A 20,459-nucleotide genomic window follows, 5' to 3' on the forward strand; every position below is an offset into this window, starting at 1 on the left:
TTGTTTTTATTCATTTTCAGTGTTTTTCCAGCAGGGTATAAAGGGTTCAAGAGTCAATTTCCTGTTTCTCCAGCGTTTGATGAGGAATCGCTGCGGATGTGCTCGCTTCTCTGCCTGGAATGTTAACGACCTGGAACGGCACATTCCAACTTTTGTGCCTAAAAAGCCTTCGAAATGATGCAACGGCAGCTCGCAGGATTCGAACGACGAGCACTTCCACCGAAGGAATTTCCTCCCCCGTTCAGTCAGTGTCGTCTCCTTCATCGCAGCGGCAGACAGAGGAAGCTTTTACTTTCACAAGACAAACACCAGAATAGATTCTAATCTGATTACGGCTATAAATCCATTTCCAAACATTGTGTAAACGTCATAATTAGACTGGAGTCGCCATAAATCGACCTTGGTTGGCTTCGTCTCAGCGAGGGCAGGATTATGACACTGTGATGCCACTGTGAGAGGAGTACTTCCTCCTCTCTTAAGCCGATTAAGCAACGCGTCATGCACACTCAGCAAAAGATGGAATCCTACTAATTGCTGGAGTCTCTCAGCCACTGTGGATAAGAGTGCGAGTGTGTGTGAGCTAAATATTGTAAATAAACATCAACTACATGAGGTTTGGTTCCTTCTGCATTCCCCAACTATGAACCCGAGTCATGGGACTTTCCCCCCCCCCCCTCGGCTCTGCAAGGAGGCCCTGTTTAATAATGCAAAGCCAAGACTCCGCAACAGGGCCCATTCCTGGAATACCTGACACGGAGGAGCTGCGCAATTGGGCCCCGGATGCAGGAATCCGAGCCATTCCTGGCGTGAACGCTGGCAGGCCCTTTCAACATTCCACCCGACTGCGAGACGCAATACACGTTTGTAACTACTCATCTTCATGCTACGCACTAGTACGGCGTCTGGGTGCACCGAGGGGAGGCGACCTAGTGAGGGAAAGAGGCTACTTGTCATTGGGAGAATGTAGCAGGGGGGAAAATGAGTGTTTAACCCCCCTTGAGGTGAGAAGAACCGATGAACCGAGCGGCGCCGATAGTGCCAAGTATGTGCTGATGACACTGCAGAACATTGAAGAAAGTGTAGAGAGAGGAATCACCCTCTATACGGCGGGGAAGGAGCTGGTCCAGAGCCAGGAAAATGATTCATTCTTCTATAGTAAAGATTAGAATGGAGGCTAAGGACGGCTGAACGCATGAATGACCTAAGAAACACTTGCATCGCGTTGAAAGATAAGATCATGGGTGGAGCTGATGTCACGGTTCTTTGTCCTCGGTAAAGGAACCTTTGGTTGGGCCCGACGCAGCATACAAGCAATGTGACTCATGAAAAACAAATGATATCATCTTTCTCTCAAACGCGTCCTATTGCTCTCCATCTGACAGAGCCAAAGACACGAAACTGCCGGGTGCAGGGCTGCGTCGACGAGGGCAAGCTGTGAACCACAGGACTGCACAAACGACATACTGAGTGGCATTTTGCGTACACAGGAAGAGGTGAACGCCAACACTTCAGCTGAGGGGGGGGAAGTTCGCGTTCGTCTTTGCAATGAGAGAGATTAAGAAACTTGCCAGGGAACAAATAGGCCGCGGAGATGCAAAACAAGCTGCAAACCAGGGTTTTGAGAACATCGCAGAGAGGACAGGTGCGACTAATCTGCATCTCTAGCTCTGGCAAGCTGCGCTGCAGATTTGTCAGCGGCGGCACCGTGCCATTTCTGAATAGTCCCCGTATCGCCTGTGTCTGAGAGAAATCCCATTTAAATGGAGATGACAGAGCAACAGCTTCCAGTTCCATCTCACAGCTTCTCTCCCTCTCTCTCTCTCTGTGTTTGTCTCTCCCTCTCATTTTTTCCTCGCTCCCTGTTGCTGCAACTGCAGTGAAATTGAAGATATGTGACGGACCATGACCACTGCAGGAAAAACACCACAAAAGCCAATATCCAATCCACCATCACATCACAGGATTCAATAGTTAATATTCAGAGGCGGCATATCAGGACGCAAAAACAAATCCCATATAAAGTTGTTTAACATGTGGGCAAACAATGGATGATTTATTCATGCTGGGATCTTCCAGATTATAGATCTAAGGCACGAGAGTTTATTCACAAATGAGTACTTGATACACAAACATACTGTTGATATGCTAAGAAAGCAAACATACCCTTGAGGCTTTGCTCCAAGCCCACCAAAGCCCCAAAGCATTTTAGAAAGCAGCATTAAGATGGCAGCATGTCATTTCTGTGTGATGATAGCCACGCTTTTTTACCACTGCACTCTATTCTCACTAATAGATTTTATTTACCAGCACATCTGGGCTCCTCCATTAGGACGTGGTTCATTTTACTGACTGCCTGACGCCATTCTGGTGTTGGACAGAAAACACAATGCAACCCGAGATGGAATCTTTCATTTGTGTATTAGCGGAGAGAAACCACAAGCGAGCCACACTTGTCAGCCATAATCTCAGAACTTTTTCTATTTACCACTTCCTCGTAAAGGTTTTGATCAACAAGAGAAAAAAAGAGCTTCTAATTTATCTGGATTAATTCCTCTGCAGTCTTTCACTCAGCTTGTGACTTTAACAAGCCTTCAGTCACAGCAGTTAACCTTTGACCTTGAATCTATGTAATCTCCACAGCTATAATGACATCATTAACATAAAATGTCCTCAGCTGCGGTCACAGGTAAGATAAGCAAGCGTAGGATCCCGTCTGTGTATGACACACGCTCCAAAGCACAGAAATCCATCCTGTTAAGGCTTCTCCATCAAACAAAGCCCACGCACAATCCTACTTGAATGTCTTTGTTTGGACTGGGCCTGTGGAGGATGAGGTGTCTCGCCTCCTGCAACCTTGCAGCATTGTTCAAACGTACGCACGCACAACAATCGGCGCAGAAAATTCAATCAAAAAGGACCGGTTTGTACCACTTTCTCCAGAATAGTACCCAGTATGCCCAGTATGACAGTAGCTGTACGGTGTATGTCCACTAAATGCCTGTGTAGAGTTGCAGTGACAGGCTGTAACTCAGGCTCCATCAATCTTTGTGTCTGCATTGATCACGTTGCCAATAACTGAGGTGATCAGTGGGGAAAGACACACGTACCACTGTTATGAGATAAGCAGACAGAGCAGATACACAGGGGAGCTGCCTGTGTGTGTGTGTGTGTTATCTGTTGCCATCAAGGCTGTCAAAGCTACTGGGTCCTGATAATGTGGACCAGTGCCCCCCCACCAATAGTCCTCCAGGGGGCTTCAGGGGCAGGGGGGTACACATGGCAATAGAAATGCACGATATCTGGGGCAAAACCTAATCGATAACAATTATTGATGTCTGTCCATTCAGGCATATTTCATGAAAACAAACACACAGGGTCATTTGCCATCCGCTCCCCGAAAATGATATGTCATGCTCGGCTTACAACCCCCCCACTTCTCCCCTTATGGCCCCTTCACGTACCTCGGTACACAGCTGGGCGAGGAGCGGTCCACCTCCCAGGTAGCGTACAGGTTCATGTGGACCGGGCGGTTAGGGGTGATGCTGACCGGCTTGGAGGGCTGCATGTGCGGCGAGGGGACGCCCCCGGTCCGCGGGATCCCGCCACGCTCCGACATGCTGCAGGCTGGGTAGCTTAGAGCGGGTTAGGACGGAGGCGCGAGCAGGAAACCCCGTCCTCGCCTCGGCGTGTATTTGGTGTTTTCTTAGCCTCGGTTCTTCTCCTCCGCCTCCGGTGTTATTTTTCGGAATAGTCCGCACTCCGCCAGGGGGGGAAAGGCGCTTAACACTCCCGTCGGCAAAGCGGGAAGTTGGTCCTGTTTGAGCTACGGAAGCATGACCGAGGGGTTTGTACCCTAATCCCCCGCGTCCCTGCGCCTCGACTCCGCGTCTTCAGTCGTGTTTATCGGTGCAGGAAGCGGAAATTTCTCTCGCCGGAGAGTCGCACAATGAGCACAGAGAGCAACGCCTCTTTATTTAAAGACATACGACAGAGAGAGAGAGAGAGAGAGAGAGAGAGAGAAAGAGAGAGAGAGAGAAAGAGAGAGAGACAGACAGAGGGAGAGGGAGAGGGAGAGGGAGAGGGAGAGGGAGGCCTAAAACTACCCAATATTGTAAATAAATAGTAGTTGAATAATAATAATATATATGTATAGATAAGACTACATTGTATATTTATAATACAAATACATGTAAATATATTTTTCTTAATTTTATCGAATATTAATCTTTGATATCGTGTCCGTTTTATTTGGTAGTTGTATTGTTACAATGTTGTTGATTTTAGCGATAATGATGAATGATGATGACAACAACAATCGTCATTTTCATCAGAAGAAGAAGAAGAAGAACAGAAGATATAATCAGAAATTTGGGTTTATTTTGCCAAGCACGAGTCACGTACAAGGAGTTTGACTCAGACAGACAGACAATAATACACACAGCAGGACACAACAGACATACATAACAGATATATAACGCAGAAGACAAACACACAAAGGATGCAAGATTATGGTAGGAATAATAATAAATATATTGATAAGTACTTCATTCACATTGAGGTTTATTATGTGTACAGTTAAAACAATAAAGGGTTATAGATCACGTGCACCGGATAATGAATATGTACTAAACATTGTGTACAGCACAAATGCAAATTTATATGTGCACAAATATATCCTTCTATGTACAGTACATGCAGGCTGTGTAGGTCCCCCCAGAGAGGTTTAACAAATACATAACAAAATATCAATAGTATTAAACGTGTCAGTAGAATTCTTAATTAATATTCAGCTTTAGTATTATTGCCTATATCATGTATCTAATATCTTACAATATAATAAGTATGATGGGCAATATTGACTTCTTTCTGTATATTGACCAATATCAGTCAACCCCAGTTTAGAAGTATCACTCTGTACAAACCCCTGGTTGATTTTGATTTTGTTGTTTCGACATGAGGCCCATTAACAATGGCATTTTAAAGTGTTGAATGTTGATTACAAAGGTTGAAATAGCTTTGAATAGCCCTGTGAATTGTGTTTATCACTACACAAACAAATCAAATAGATGAATAATGTCAATAGCACAGCGGGGCAGCAGCTTTTCCAGCTCACAATCGCATTGATTCAAACCATGAATAGACCTCAGAGCCAATATTTACCCATCATCCATTGATTTTCCCTGCCGCCATCAGAATGATCACACTTTCAAAGGTGTCTCCTGGTGAATTGGTGGAACAATGTATAACAGGTACATTTCTGAATTGTTCTCCCTCAGGCCCATTGCATACTGTCTGGAGTAAGGTGTTTCAGAAATGATTCTCATTACTCATACACACGAGCAAGAACACACACTCACACAGACACACGCCTTACTTCTCCTTCTGTGAGCAAACAAATGCAAAACCGGTTATAGTCCTTGAATTTAGTTCAGCTTTGCTTAATCATATGCCTTTCCTTACTCTGTCCTATGGGACAAACCTTTATAGGACTGATTTAGGGTGACAATTGGTTTAATAAATTGCTTACAATCAAGCTGATTTAAACTATGTGAAGATAAAGTTCATAAAGTGATTGCTCTGGTTTTCTATATGTATTTATTCTTTGTTGTTTACCTTATGCTCCCCACCTGGAAACCATTCTTTACCTTTGCACATAGTTTTTTTTCAGCTATCCCAAGTCTGTTAAGACAAACAGGGACGTGATAAGAGGCTCTGCATCTGAACCTGAATCATAAGGTGACCTAATCACTCCACCAACGCCATGCGGCTGCCACCAACTCCCACTGACAACAGTCAATAATGGAATGCATTTTCCATAGAGTATACATCCAGTTTATGCTACATTCAAGTGCAATTGGAAATGTAACACTCATGGATTTAAAAGTACTACAATGAATACTTCTTCCTGTTAATGTATATTATTTTATGGTAATGTCATGGAATGTAACCTTTTCTTTGAAGGACTACAGGCCTCTACCATATGGTGGTAACATGGTTGTATTACATTACCATTTTACACAATAGATGCATTGCATTTGTTAGTATACAATATACAAATGAATACTAATGAATGAATAATATTACTAATTATCATTTTATTATTATTTCTCAAGAAACAGAAAAGGGAGAATTTGATTGTTGTCACTCCAACGCAAGACAGTGTCATATTTTACCTTTGTGGCACTTCCGCTTTGGCTGACATTGTGCCAGCCAGTGTAATCCCCTGATGAAGAGATAAGTAGAGTGAGAACCACAGGGACCCCACAGGTAGTGACTGCCTGTCCCTGTTCTCAGTCCATTTAGATAACCAGCAAATTACTTTACTGCAATATGACCCTGCTGCTCTTTTTTTAACAAGCTCCTGCCCGTGATAAAGAGATTACAATCAAGAAGATTAAAATATGCTCACAGGATTATCCTGGGTTTTGTTTTACATGGCGACCCAAATCTGGCAGGTCATCAAGTCACATTGTATAGGCTCTAAATCTGTTATGTTTGTTGTCCCCTAGGCAACAAAGCTATTATTTTACATATTGTGAACATTGGCATAGGCATGACAAATCCCAATATATTTTCCTATGCAAATTATTCTATTTATGCTAAACTACTGTGGCATAAATGTGTAATAATATTGTGTAGGTGTGAAAGACGTTACGGGACGAAACAAAAGCAGCATGCAGGATCAGTGGGAGATGTTATCAGCGCCCACAGCCACGGCAGCCAAGCAGATGACCATAGGTGCCAAGAGTTGACGTCAGCAATCCTGGAAAGGTGATTCATCAGTGTCATTGTGATCCTTTTCAATCAGCTATTAAATGTATTCACACAGTAGAAACCTGTGACATGTACTGTGATAAAACGCAGGTTGTAACCTTTTGCAATGTGGTGTAGGGCAATAAAAGCGTTTTAATTTGAAAGGCTGTCCCCACTGTGTGTGTGTAACAGTGACCGAGTCAGCATAAGGCTGCTGTAGCTATTTAGGTCAACGTACTTCCCAGACGGTCAGCAGACCGTTAAATTCGGTCCTCTATCGCCCTCCAGTGAATTATATCTGACATAGCAGCTAATTAAAGAATCAGCACATAGGAGAGAGCATTAACCCTCAAGTCTTTCATGCTTCTGCTTCAAATGCAACATCACATGGTTGCCAGGGAAACGGATGTAGATAAACAATATAGTGGAAGTTACTGAGTTTACCATCATCAATATAAAGAGTAAGCTGTTACATACAACTGTCTCCAGATGAACTATGTCAAGTAATCAGCGCTTGATGCCAGAATTGTCATCACTTCATTTATTTACAAAACATATGGGTACAGTGAAAAAGTAACCAACGATATAACCAACCAAACTCAAACACTCGTGTGGTCAGACAGAAGAAATAACGTCATAGCTCATGATGCGTCCTGAAGGTACGGGCCTATTCATAGTAAAAATGAAGACACAACACAGATTTATTTTCACGCCTCTAACTGGTGATTGGTGTTGCAGGCCTCCAAAATTAAAATCTGAGTCTTCCTCTCTCGTGCGTTGTCGCAGCCCTTGCTCCTTTAGAACTTGAACTCTTTGTATTTCTTGGCGCCCCCTCGCGTGTCCTGCGGCTGGGCCTTCCTCTTCTTTTGCTGTGAGGGGTGGTCGGGGAAAGGAGATTGCTTGTAAGTCGCCGTGATGAGAATAATCAGTGCTTTGCGAAATCTGAATTGATTCTGATGTGGCGTCTGTACCTTCTGTTTCGCAGCGTGCTCGGCCACCATGTCGCTGAAGTCCTCCTTCTCCACCTGGGCCTGCTGCTCTCGGACGTGCTCCTCGTACTTCTGGGTCATGGCCATGGGGTCCAGCTCCAGCTCCTCCGGGGCCAGGGCCACCTCCACGCCCTGCGACTCCTGCCCTCCGGCAGCCTTGCGAGCCGCCATGGCCTGAGGACGGCAGAGAGGCAGAGATTAATGCAATGATGCGACCAGTTTCAAAGCGTGTAGAGAACTTAACTCGGCATTGCGCTCGTTTCGTTCCTCCAGCCTTACCCCTGACATCTCGTAGATGTGTGTGGAGGCCATCATGGCCGATCCTACGGGGCCAGTTCTTCTCTCTGGGAGCACAGTGAACAGCTGTGGCGTCTCGTTCCTACACACACACACACACACACACATACATACATAACATGGTCAAGTCTCAACTCTATTCAAAACCATCATCATCAATGTGGGTTGTTGCAAAGACAAAGTCACTCACCCGTCCATGGCCTCCTCAATCTTCTTCTTCCTCAGCTCAATCAGCTCGGGCGTCTCCATGCCTGCGGGTACTGATGAGAAGCCTCCAGGAGTGATCAGCCCGCTGGAAAACATGCACACACAAAATGAGCACATCTTTGCTTGCTTGTGTGAATGTTAAACCTTTCGTGTTATTGAGCTGTGGGCAAGGAAAAGCTGTAGGCATCAACAGCCTTACTCATTCTTTTACAGAAACAGAAACAAACACACACACACCCCCACAGTAAGCAACACACAGTTGGGATGAAGACGTGTAGACACAACACACACGCAGGCAAGTGAAATAGCTCATCGACTGAGCAAACTTACCTAATCTAAATGCTAATCAGAGCAGAGCTCAGAGGATAATTGCCCTCATAATTTCATGGTAAATTATGGTAATTGTGTTTTTCAAGCCAACATCATCAGTGTGTCCCCCCCTCTGTAAGAATTTAACTGAATGCAAAACACAGAACAACTAATTCTGATAAACAGCTTTCGTTTCTTTGCTTCTATAAAACACTGAATTGATCTTATCCTCTTTAAAAGTTGGTAAGCAGAATTCTCCGTAATGAGTTTCTGTGTGGAGGCTAATTTGCACGCTCGGCACCTGTCTGCTGGCGTGAAGAATCCCGTTTCGTCCGGTTTCTCCTCGTCGCTCTCCTCCTCCTCCTCCTCCTCTGACGACTCCTCGTCCGAGGGCTCCAGCTCTCCCCACGGCGTGTGGTCCACCTCCTCCTCCTCCGCTTTGGCCTAGAACAGATGGGCAAACGTGTCGTGTTTTCATTTCAACACAGTCCACCACCTTCATAGAGGCTCTACGCAGATAGATATGAAATCTGTCTGTGTGTGTGTAACCTGGAAATCTGCAGCGTTGGTCCCGAACACGTCGCCGTACAAAGGTTTGCCCATCTCGTCTACGGGCGGCTTCCCCCAGCCTCCCGCGTGGTAACCAAACGTACAGTTCTGATGGCGGGAGGAACATAGGAGGAGGAGAAGAAACAAAAAGCAGGGAGTCATTTTGAGAAGGCCAAAAATAGGAAATGGGGCAGCGGGAGACGTGATGAAGGTGACGCTTTACCTCTGGGATGGGGGAGTTGAGTCCGGGGATCTTGAGGTTGGGGTAGGAGGGAGGGGGGCCGTATCTCTGCATGGCGATGAGCCAGGGAGGAGGAACCTTGTGGGAATTCTGAGATGGAGAAGAGAAGAAACGCGACGTCAATACAAGAAATCACCCCGACTGTGCAACTCTTGACGGCTAAAGCAAAACGTACGGGTCCGACGGGCATCCCCAAGGCGATACGCAGCTCATCGGAAAGATCGCCTGGCTTCTTCTCCTTCAGACGTGTCTCAAACTCCTTACCCTGCAGACATACACACACACACGGAGCAGGTTAGTTGGGGGGAACATTTTATCCTGCAGCTCTGTGGTGAAGCACTGCGGCCTCTTGTACCTCGTAGTAAAGGTCTCCGTGAATGGTGAGCTTGGGTTTGATCTGCCATTTGAAGAAGGCGTCGTGGAGCTTCTGGTAGTCGATGTCGATCTTCCCCATCTTGGGGCGCACCTTCTCCCTCATTTTGGTCTTCATGGTTTTGGCGTCCTCCTGCAAACACACAGGGGCAAAGTTACAGTGTGCATGTGCAAGAGTACCACACTCTTCTGCCCACAGTTCAAACATTCCACCAGCCCACCTTCTCCTGCAGAGCCTCCCTCATCTCCTGGATGCCTGTCCTCTTGATGAACTCAGGCAGCTCAAAGGGCGGCTTCTCTATGCCCCTCTTGCCTTGCAGGTACTTCCTCTTGAAGCACCAGTGTCGGGGCACCGGCACCGTGTTCCTGGTGGCCTTCAGGTGAACCAGCAGCTTGGGCTCCTGGGCAGTCACGTCGTGCATCTCCACCACGTCCGGACGAGCAACCAGCTGGGGAACAGGGGATGAGGTGGAGATTAAATACGAGGTTCATGTCTTTTGTTTGCTTTCAAATCTTTCTGTCTGTGAAATGTGGCTGTGTACCTGCTTGAGTTCAGCCACTGTCAGCCTGTTCATCCTCCTCAGCTTCTTCTTGGACAGTTTGGGGACGTCTGGTCTGAGTTCCTGTACAGACAGAAGATCCACAAATCTAATGTGATACACTAGATCCAATTTATGTGTTGCTAAAACACAAACACTTGAAATATTCTTCAAAGATAAAGTGTTGAACATTCGAACCTCATCGCTGTCGTCACTGTCCTTCTTTTCTTCCTCAAATCCTTTCTTCCTCAGTACTGCCGTCTCCGGCTTATCTGCTTTCTCAGGCTCCTTCTCCTTCTCTTTTTTCACGTCATCAGTCAGCTGGGAGGAAGAGAAGGAAAAAAGGCCCATTGGAGAGAGAAAACGATCATGCCAAATTGAAAACCAAAGCAGCAAACGTGCGGCAGCAGCCACAGATCACGACTCTCACCTTGAACGCCTCAAAGATTCTTTTGAAGAAGATGTAGTTGGGGTCATAGATCTCAGGATCCTCGGTGACGTACTCGATCTCCACCTCTGGTTCTTTATCTTTCTCTTTCTCCTTCTCTTTATCTTTCCCCTTGTCTTTGTCCTTGTCCTTGTCTTTGTCCTTTTCCTTCTCCTTGTCCTTTTCCTTCTCGTCGCCCTCCTTTTTCTGCTGCTGCTGCTTCTGCTCCGCCTCCTCCTTCTTCTCCAGGGCGCGCTTCTTCTTGCTCTTCTTCTTGCGGTTTCGGCGACGGCGGTTTTTCTGAATATGAAGGTGGTGAGACAACATTGTGAGAATTCTACCTCACACAAGTCCAAACTGCGCGAAAGTAGAGACTGCTAGAATTTACTGGTGAATTTCTCCAGCGATGTAAACGGCCATTTTGCCGTCACACCAGAAGAAAGGTCAACTCACATCTTTCTTAGACAACGGGCCGTCATCATCTGTGTCAGACATGACTGGAGCCGAAGAGTTGGTCGTCTCCATCTCAGCTCCATCGTCATCTTCCTCCTCTATTAAAAGGGAAGACGACGCACGTATGCTGAAGAGTTCTATGTGGAGGTGTCCCTACAGCACAGATACGACTGACAGCTGTGCTCACCTGCAGGATCTGTGAGCTGCTCCTGTCTGATCTCCTTCAGCTGGAGGATCTTCTCGAGAGCCTGGGGGATCTTGGGCCCTGTGATGCTCAGCTCGTCCCCCTGCCAGATCTGGGGCGAACACGCAAACTATGACATGGAGCTACATCCCTGAGATCTAAGCTAAAGGAAATGTATGCAACATATAAACGTGCAAAGAAAGGCGACGTGTACCTCTCTGCTATCCTCCCCTGGAGGCGGCGGCACCCTCAGCTTCTGGATGGGCATCATGCTGACGCCCGGAGGCAGCGGCCCGCGGGGATCCAAACCTACAAACAAGTCTTGGGTAATATTAGGTCATTGTTTTCTGGGGATAGCTTTACATTGGGAATGACATATCTGTGACGCTCACACACCTCGGATAGGCAGCATAGGTCGGGGCCCAGGCAGCATCTTGGCCATCTCCTGTTGGCGCTCCTGCTCCAACAACACTGCAGCCTGTGTATGGCAGACAGGAAGGGTAGAAAGAGACATCAGTATCCTGACAAAATCTTTGTTTTGTTGATTTCTCACAGGCATCTTCAGGTTCTCACCCTTTTCTGCTGCTCCAGAAGCTCCTGTTCATCCATGACACGGGGGTCACCCTAAAACACACAGAAACAAGTTTAGTTTGATATATATTCTACTATCCCAAGAAGACATCCAACATCACTGACTATTTGTCGCAGCAATTGTCAGTATTTGGAATACAAAATGAAAGATTACGCCAGAAACAAATGTCCCCTCCCGACCTGCTGCTTGGCCCTCTCCTCCTGCTGTAACACAATGGCCGCTCTCTGCTGAGCCATCTTCAGCTGATCCTCCTGCGAGAGGCTGGGAGGGGGCATTCCCGGGGGCTCCATGCCCATGTGAATGCCGGGGGGAGGGGGGCCGCCGGGCATCATGCTCATAGCCGGCATCATGCCCATACCAGGCGGCATGGGAGGCATGGGCATGGGGGGCATGGGAGGGATGCCCTGCATCTGGAGAGAGAGGAGGGAATAATGAGGGTGAGAGGCTGTGGAGTTCAGCTTGGGCACTGCAGAAAATGACATCATTGTAACATACCTGCGGTCCCATTGGCTTATCATCATTTGGTCTGCTGAGGAGGATTCCAGTCTGCAGAGGGAAACAAATGACACCAGAAAGCATTTAGCCCATTTTGGACCACAGTAACCTTAGAAACCATCACCACCATAGTTTCAGCAGCAACGGGCAACGTGAGGGCCAGAACAGTTTCCTCTTCATCTTTTCAATCAGTTAACAAACTACCTTTCACTCCATCTTGGATCCTACAATTAAGTTACATGTGGGTCAGATAATGGGTCAAATAGATGTCAAGCGCTAATGTTCTTCATGAGTAACGGCCAATTTGACTTTGATAAGCTGCACACACATTACAACCTCCTTTAGTTAAGTGTGACGCTACACACAGTACATGTATTTACCTGTATCATATATCCCTTCAGTCTGTCAATCAGCTCCTCTCTGGGGCCTAAGGAAGAAAGAAGACAGGATTGTGTGAATGGAACTATTATCGAGCTGATATGACCGCCAACATGAATGTAGCATGTAATTTACAACCGGTAGCTATGGCAAGTGACGACCCAGGAACGCATTGGGTCAAATATAAGACGCTATTGCTGATTCTACCACATCGTGCAAATGTATGAACAAGCTGTTTGCTAAATAAAAGCGAAATATTTCAGATTGTATGCAATGTAAACACACGACAGGCCTTAGTAACTTCTTCCAGGCGCGGAAGTCTTGAATCTGGCTAGCTAGCTTTAGCACGGAGCTAGCTAGTGTTAGCTAAAAACAATCCTTCTCCAGGTCAAGGTGGCTCTTATCCCGCTCTTTTCTTACCCATCGTGGGCGCTCCTAGCTCCGCCAGCTTGCCCTGAAGCTCTGGGTGGCTCCATGCGTTCAAGCCCGCGATAGCGCTTCCCAAATCGGGAAGGGATTCGGTGCCGGGCGGTCCGTCGGCTGCCATGTTGCGATTATCTGAATGAAACAACGACCGAACGTCGGACACGCGAGCGGCGAGAACGGGACTGCAGCAAAGCACCATGGGTAAACGCACTGCCTGCTGGGATACATAGTTCGAAAGGCAGAACGTCGCAATATCTAGTTGTTGCCTCTAGATGTCAGTGATGGAAAACCTTGCTTTCAGAATTCGAATCTGAATCGTTTTTAATGCCAAGTAGGTTTTCACTTACAAGGAAATTTGCTTTGGTGTATGGTTCAATAAAGATAATATAATAATAAATAAAAAAAATAAAAAAATAATAATCACAGTTATTTGACAGTACTATATAAAATAAACATAAAGATAAAGAAGCTTATCAATTTAATATGGAGACTGGAGTATGTACAATATGACTATATGTATTTCAATAGAATTACTGTACACCTCTTAAAACCTAATCAAGACAATCTTATGCTATTATATATTATTCACATTTGACGGATCAGTTTCGGAATAACGTCGTAAAACAGCGGAGATACAAGACTACAAATCCTATGATAATGTAAATGTAAACAAACACATTTTCTCTCAGAATAATGCAAAGTAATGTAGAAATATCCACACATTTAATATTTGTACGGGATTGAATGAATTCCAAAATATGTTCACAGTATAATGATTATATTGTTATTTTTATAAACAGTATATGCTGTTCTGTAAAGATCGAATGCTTTAATGTAATGATACAGGCATTGATGATGAATGATGAACAATTGATATTAATATATAATGATACAATGTATGTTGTTTAATATTTAATTTCACAGTTAAAATTATTCAAATCGGTTAGGGAACGAAGCTCCAACACTGCCAAACGCTACGTCCACTCCGTGAACTAATGAATATGAAAACACAGAAGCATGTTTTATGAAGTATGAAATGAATAACAAAAGAGTCAGAGAGTAAAAAAAAAAAAACCCTTTGGTTTATGGTTGTGGGCAGTGCGCAGACGCAGTGATAGGTCTCACGCACAGGGCAGACAGGGCGTTTCTAACTAATAATCTCTCTGGTAGAGAGCAGGAACCCCGCTAAACATGGAAGGGAAAAGAGAAAGTAGACTATTGAATGTCTAAATAACTACTCTTTAAAGGACACATCCGCAAAGGTAAATATAAAACTCCTTCATTGACACTCTCTGGGTTCAAGCCTGTGTCGTGATGCAGGGGAGAAAAACACTTTGGAGCTTTTAATCTCAACTTTTGGGAGGGTTGTGACTTATGCGTTGGGGAAGCTGTAACCAATTACGCAAAAAAACAAAGCTCGCGTCTCGCAAGTTCTGTCAGCATTTGACACACCAGATCGCTCGATTTTGTTACAGTCTTTATGTGCAGACTGTGCGTGACGAAACCGATCGACTCCAGCTGCTCGTGTTAGTCAACTTGTTAAAGTGGGCAGAAGTTGCAAGATGTCAGCTGGTCAATGCATCTTCCCCTCAGAGACCACACCTACCAAAACATGCTTATCTGTGACAGGCAGATCTGTCCATCTTCCTCAATGCCAACATGTAGCCCACTTTAACTTATATCTATAGGATGCGTTTTGGGAAAATATACCAATTTGGCAAGATATCTACTTAGAAATGCACGATTTCCTTATGCATGTCAACCGCTTTGTAGCTCTGAATACATGTTAATGTAATATACATGTAGAGCTGATACAAGGCCTACTTCCTCGTGCCATTTTGATGAAATCATTCTGCACCAGCAGCTACTTTACTCCCTCTGTGTTCGTGTCCAGTTTCTCTGCAGGTCTTTTTTTCTCTGTCTGGCTTCAAAGCAAAGACACTTAGGATATTTAATTACAGTCATCCGTGATTGGAAGATGAGTCCCAGTGTGCAGGTCGGAGGCCACGTTGAAATGCACAGTGCTTATTCATAGAATAAACACTGGCCCACACACCCACAGGCACTACTGAGCCATGATCAGCATGTTTTAAAGACACAGGCTAGGCTCAGACATCAGAAGGGCAGGCAGATGCGGTTGCATATGCTTGGAATTCATTACATGGTTCCAATTTAGAGGAAATGTGTTATTTGAGGGCAGGCGTTTGATCTAACACACAACACACTTAACAACACACTGTTATTGTAAGGTTATTGCTTGGCTGGAAGCACACAGACACAAGCAGTTGATTTCTCTCTTTGCAAAACATCTACTTGGATTAGTAACTGCATTGTAGTAATTATTTTGCTGTATTATGATACATTATGATTACTGTGTTGTGTTGTTAGAGTGTAGTATCTGACAATGAAAAGCTCTGTAATGTGTCTGGACATGCAGTGTTCTGCCTGTCGTTTCCCATAGATGTCACTACCTGCAGTGAGGTGGATGAGATCTGTGTGTGTGTGTGTGTGTGTGTGTGTGTGTGTGTGGAGGGGGGTATGTATGTGTTTTTCATATGTGAAGTGAAATTAAATATTTATCACTGCCAGATTGAGCTCAGACGAAGCCTTGATAACACGCACCAGGATGAAAAGGTTATGAGACTGTACACTTAAACACGCAACAGTTAAATATAGTATTTATCGTGCTGTAATAATAGTAGTAATATTAATAACTGTGGTTGCCATAGCGGCAACAGTAGCTAGTAAGCAACTCTAGCTCTGTTAGTGAAATTAGTAGTAGTAAAGGTAGTGAGTAGAAGAAGAAATAGAAGCAGCAGCACTTAGTTGTGGTTGTAGTAATAGTAGCAGCGGTACAGTAGTACAACTACTGGTGGCACATGTAGTAGAAATATTAATGTAAGAATAGCACTAGTAGTAGAACTATTAGCATTCATAGCAGTGGTTGTAATAGTAACACTTATGCTGACAATAGCTGCGAGAGGGTTAACTGTTTTAGTAGTATTAGTAATGCAGTACAAGCACTGATAGAACTACTAGAATAGTTGTAGTGCTTGTTGTAGTTGTAGTAATTCAGTAGTGGTGGTTGTTACAGTAGAAGCAGCATTGGTGGCATTACTACTAAAGTAGTTGTAGTTGTTGTGAATGAGTAGTAGTAGTAGTTAAGCAATTGCTGTAGTTGTATTTAGAGTTAACAAACTTGATAACCTGACGTCATGGTAACACGTACCGGGTATTGTGTTAGGACGAATTTAAACTGCGTGGCTCATAGTCAGCAGAGGAAACTCTTGCTGTCTCTGAGCTGATAAAAGCGAAAGGTGCAGCCATGATTCAAACCAGGAAACAGGAGGCAGCAGACATTGTACTGATAGCGAGAAAGGATACAACAAATGACAAAAACTAAAGCCAGTCAGCGCTAAAAATAAACTTGATGTTTTCTTCACACGCCTTTCTTGTGTGTGTGTGTGTGTGTGTGTGTGTGTGTGTGTGTTTGACAGGACTGGAGCTGCGTTGGTACTAACGCCAGTCAACACTTCTGCGTAATTAACGTGTCTGAGAGCTTTTGCTTGTTGTGAGCCTCGTGGTGCCTTCATTGTGCATCAAGATTCACACAAACCCCCGCCCACTGTCAGCTGTGTGTAGCTTTCACACAACATGTCAACTGAACATATACACACACACACACCATGCCATCAATGCACCTATGTGATTAAACCTTGACTTTATTAGTTTCTGATGGTTCCTGTCTGCATGTCACAGAAAAGTTGCTCTGCTATGCCTATTGTGACTAATCTCTGTGCTATGCATGCCTGGGTTGTGTTTATGGTTGACTCAAAAGAAACAGGCAGGGTTTACTTTGCATCTGCAGCCCTGAATGTGTGTATAGAGGGGGTGTATACATGCAGTGGTATGTTACTGCTTTTGTCTGTGCTGCATTCACCGGTTCAGAGCTATGTAAGGCTCGTATCTGTATAACTTTAACATAGATCACTACACACTTGTTCTCAGCTCTCTCTCTCTCTCTCTCTCTCCCCCCTCTGTGTCTTCGTCTCTTTTAGGGTAAAGCTGAGCAACGAGACCCCTGCACGCCTCTCAGTGTCAGGAACCTGGACCAAACCATAACGTCAAACTGTGATTGGTGCTCTTTGTTGCCGAGGCTGGGAGAAGATCTGCCTCTCCTTTGGCCGTGAGGAGGGCGTCTCTCCACAGCCTGCACCGCTTCTGAGCACCAAAATCTGATTGGGCCTGAAACCATTGCCACCATCACCTCAAAAAGCTTTTACAAGTCTCATCAATAATTCGTAAATATCGTAGTCCTCGTCTCCTTCCTTTTCATATCACACGTACCAAATTCCAAGTGACAGTTGACCCCGTAAAGTCAGGATGGACACGCCCATTTACGCCACGGGTGCGGCAGCGAGGCTGAGGAGCCAGTGGGATCGAGACGAGGGTCTGGGCCAGAACCACATGGCGGTGAAGTTTCTGGGTCAGGACTATGAGTCTCTGAAAGCCCAGTGCCTCAGGAGTGGAAAGCTGTTTGAAGACAACATCTTCCCAGCCACAGCCTCTGCTCTGGGATTCAATGAGCTGGGCCCCAGGTCTGCCAAAACCTCCGGCGTCCGCTGGATGAGGCCCACGGTAAGAGACTGAGATCAGAGGTGTATGAGATGACCCCTGAGAAGTGTGTGTAACCACTGCTGGGTTCACTGGGATTAGTTATTGGAAGTTGCATCTCACCTCCGGAACCCCAACATGATGTTTCCATAGGAATGCAGCTGAAAGAACGGGAAGACTTATGCTGTAGGTGTCGGTGTGTTCAAGGGTCACTGAAAAGCACGGAATTCACCTTATCCCCTTTTATATTGTGCTTGTTTACTTATTGATTCTGTCATGCGTGTGATTTTGCAACGTCAAAGCTTGTAGGTACGTGAATCAATCCATCTGAACGTATAAGCAATTCAGCGCCAAAACAGTAGGACAGTCGCTCTGCATCCCTTACCCTCTTTCACTCTCTTATCACTTCATCATAAATATGCCAGAGACACATTCAGCCCTGAAGACAGCACAGCCCCATTACAGTTTAATTTCTACATACCGTGACAGGGTGCTGATGTGTGGTGCAGTCGTTTGTGCACAAGAGCAGAAAGACGAGTCGTGCTCATAGCGCAGAATCAATTTTTGTAGGTGTGTGAGCAACTGTGTAGCAAATGAGAAAGTGAAAAAACTCAGATGTTACATAATGCACAGGCCTTGAATGCACCACAGTTCCCCAAATTCTGTGTTGTGTGTGTGTGTGTGAGTGCGAATTTAAGCTTCTGTGTGTTGTTTTGTTGTTTCTGTGTCTGTGTGAATTCAGCAGTATGTGTGTGTGTGATGGTTTGCGTGCATGTGTGCGACCGTGCGTGCTTTTATGTTTATGGAGCAAGAGATGAGCTTCTTTTTATAGCTTCACGTAAGGCGTCAGTGGGCAACAAGACTCAAATAAGATGACTCACAGTCAGATAGGAGGATCAGTTTCAACTTCTGGTTGATTGATAACTTCTGAGCCTAAGATTGACTCACAGTTGATTAGTTTGTGCAAGTATTTAACCCCTTCAGATCACCAGCATTCATGGTTTGCAGGTTTTGACCTCAGGTGATCATTGGTACATCTGTGATCATCTGAGCTGAAATCGACCATCAAACGCAACAACTCGAGCTCGCGAAAGCAGCATTGCAACATTTGTACCTACAGATTGAGTTTGTGTATTTATGTGTGTCCGGAAGGCAGGCTGAATCTAATTTGTGTTTGTGTGTGTGTGTGTGTGTTCGACAGGAGTTCTGCAACCGACCTCAGTTCATTTTGGATGGAGCCACTCGCACAGACATCTGCCAGGGATCTCTGGGTAAGTTCCACTGGGAGCTTTCGCAACTGTTCTGCTATTATATGAGGGGAAGAGAGAGAGAGAAAGAGAGGGGGCTGGGGTCTGGATCTCATTAAGAAACACATCAGAAGCACAGAGAATACAGTTTACATCGTTCGACAATTCAGAGCATTGTGTTAAAAGACACCACATGACAGGAAAGGACAAGACGACACAACGCGATTTATTTGACGTTACAGTAAATCACCAATCCGACTAGCTGCTTTAAGCGTGTACCTCCTCTCAGATTGATCGCACGTCACTTTTCATCAGGATCAATAAATGTTTGAGTGAAGACAGAAAGCGAAAGAGAGCACGAAAGACAGAGAGCCAATGAGCAAATCGAGCCAATGGTAACGATTGATTGGATGCATGAATGATTCACGCCTCTATCTGTGAGCTGAGTATAACATGTAAAGTAAAGAATAGAATAGGTGGTAAAAATAGAAACAAGATGATCTTTGGTGTTTAAAACTGTCAAAGTCGTTGCCGTAGACAATCAGACACACCAGTGATCTCAGTTGTGGATGAGCTTATCTCTGATCGCAAAGGCTTCATGCGTGATGGCGTCGTCAAGAAAACAAAAGATCTGTCGGTCTGTCTGGGCGATCAGAGTGCAGCTGCACGTCATTACACCAGCCAAACTCTAGGATGTGTCTGTATGAATCTGCTATCCTCTCAGGCCAATGCAACGTGGGCCGCGCCCATTTTCCCAGAGGGCAAGGCTTGTTCAAACATACTTCCCGACTCTTCTATTGACGGTGGTGCAATTCAAGTTTTACAAGCTTTCTTCGTTTCTCAGTTTGGAGGAGTTAAGAAAACATAGATTCTAGTCATTAGATCGCTTTAGATTAGATTGAAAATATGATCTACATGCCTCAGCCAAGCAGAGAAGAGGCTGCTCCCATCCTTGTCAGATATATCAAAGTGTAAACCTGAGTCAAAAAGCATTCAGGCACAGGAATTTGGCTTGTGACCATCTCTCTCTCTCTCTCTCTCTCTCTCTGTGTGTGTGTGTGTGTGTGTGTGTGTGTGTGTGTGTGTGTTCAGGGGACTGCTGGCTGCTGGCCGCCATCGCTTCGCTGACCTTAAACGACACCCTCCTCCACAGAGTGGTGCCTCACGGCCAGAGCTTCGACCAAGGATATGCCGGCATCTTCCATTTCCAGGTGATGCCAGATTCACTTCCTGTTCGCTCACTGATTTCCTGTTTATGGTTACGCAATGCCTTAGGGGGCGTATAAGCACCTTGCAACCCGGCATGAAATGTTTTCACACAGAACAAACCCCAAGTGTGTGCAAGCAAAGTCACATGGATTCACAAGTTGGTCGTTTTGGCAGTTTG

General features: G+C 45.3%; 3 protein-coding genes across 3 annotated transcripts in view; 1 reads left to right on the forward strand and 2 right to left on the reverse strand.

Moving 5' to 3' along the window:
- The window catches only part of pacs1 (phosphofurin acidic cluster sorting protein 1), a 32,360-nt gene extending 28,429 nt beyond the window's left edge, over positions 1-3,931 (reverse strand). The window contains exon 1 of the mRNA XM_076162441.1: positions 3,462-3,931. Coding sequence (XP_076018556.1) covers positions 3,462-3,616 — 155 coding nt within the window. The 5' untranslated portion in view covers positions 3,617-3,931. The remainder of the gene's footprint in view (positions 1-3,461) is intronic.
- A 3,354-nt stretch (positions 3,932-7,285) lies between these two features.
- sf3b2 (splicing factor 3b, subunit 2) lies at positions 7,286-13,538 on the reverse strand. Its single transcript, XM_076162440.1, has 22 exons — positions 13,206-13,538; positions 12,788-12,834; positions 12,408-12,458; positions 12,092-12,322; positions 11,894-11,944; positions 11,717-11,798; positions 11,535-11,629; positions 11,324-11,432; positions 11,137-11,234; positions 10,687-10,983; positions 10,455-10,577; positions 10,260-10,340; positions 9,939-10,166; positions 9,701-9,850; positions 9,521-9,610; positions 9,328-9,435; positions 9,105-9,212; positions 8,857-8,999; positions 8,230-8,331; positions 8,022-8,121; positions 7,725-7,916; positions 7,286-7,622 (listed from the first exon to the last, which is right to left on the reverse strand). Exons 1-22 carry the CDS (start codon positions 13,408-13,410, stop codon positions 7,551-7,553), a joined length of 2,763 nt encoding a protein of 920 aa, XP_076018555.1. The 5' UTR covers positions 13,411-13,538; the 3' UTR covers positions 7,286-7,550.
- An 806-nt stretch (positions 13,539-14,344) lies between these two features.
- Positions 14,345-20,459, forward strand: part of capn1 (calpain 1) — a 16,251-nt gene continuing 10,136 nt past the window's right edge. The window contains exons 1-4 of the mRNA XM_076162443.1: positions 14,345-14,473; positions 17,270-17,849; positions 19,027-19,096; positions 20,165-20,283. Of these exons, the coding sequence (XP_076018558.1) occupies positions 17,595-17,849; positions 19,027-19,096; positions 20,165-20,283 (444 nt within the window). The 5' untranslated portion in view covers positions 14,345-14,473; positions 17,270-17,594. The remainder of the gene's footprint in view (positions 14,474-17,269; positions 17,850-19,026; positions 19,097-20,164; positions 20,284-20,459) is intronic.

The sequence above is a fragment of the Genypterus blacodes genome, unplaced genomic scaffold, assembly GCF_046128005.1.
Source record: "Genypterus blacodes isolate CSIRO-AG114 ecotype Tasmania unplaced genomic scaffold, CSIRO-AGI_Gbla_v1 ptg000122l_1, whole genome shotgun sequence".
NCBI lineage: Eukaryota > Metazoa > Chordata > Actinopteri > Ophidiiformes > Ophidiidae > Genypterus > Genypterus blacodes.

Bases quoted from the DNA above. Each gene is read 5' to 3' on its own strand.
- sf3b2 (XM_076162440.1), bottom strand. From the start codon at position 13,410: ATGGTGCTTTGCTGCAGTCCCGTTCTCGCCGCTCGCGTGTCCGACGTT. The intron at 10,578-10,686 runs GTGAGAGTCGTG...TCTTCCTCCCAG, and splicing joins GAATCTTTGAGGCGTTCAAG to CTGACTGATGACGTGAAAAA. The intron at 7,917-8,021 runs GTAAGGCTGGAG...TGCCGTCCTCAG, and splicing joins ACATCTACGAGATGTCAGGG to GCCATGGCGGCTCGCAAGGC.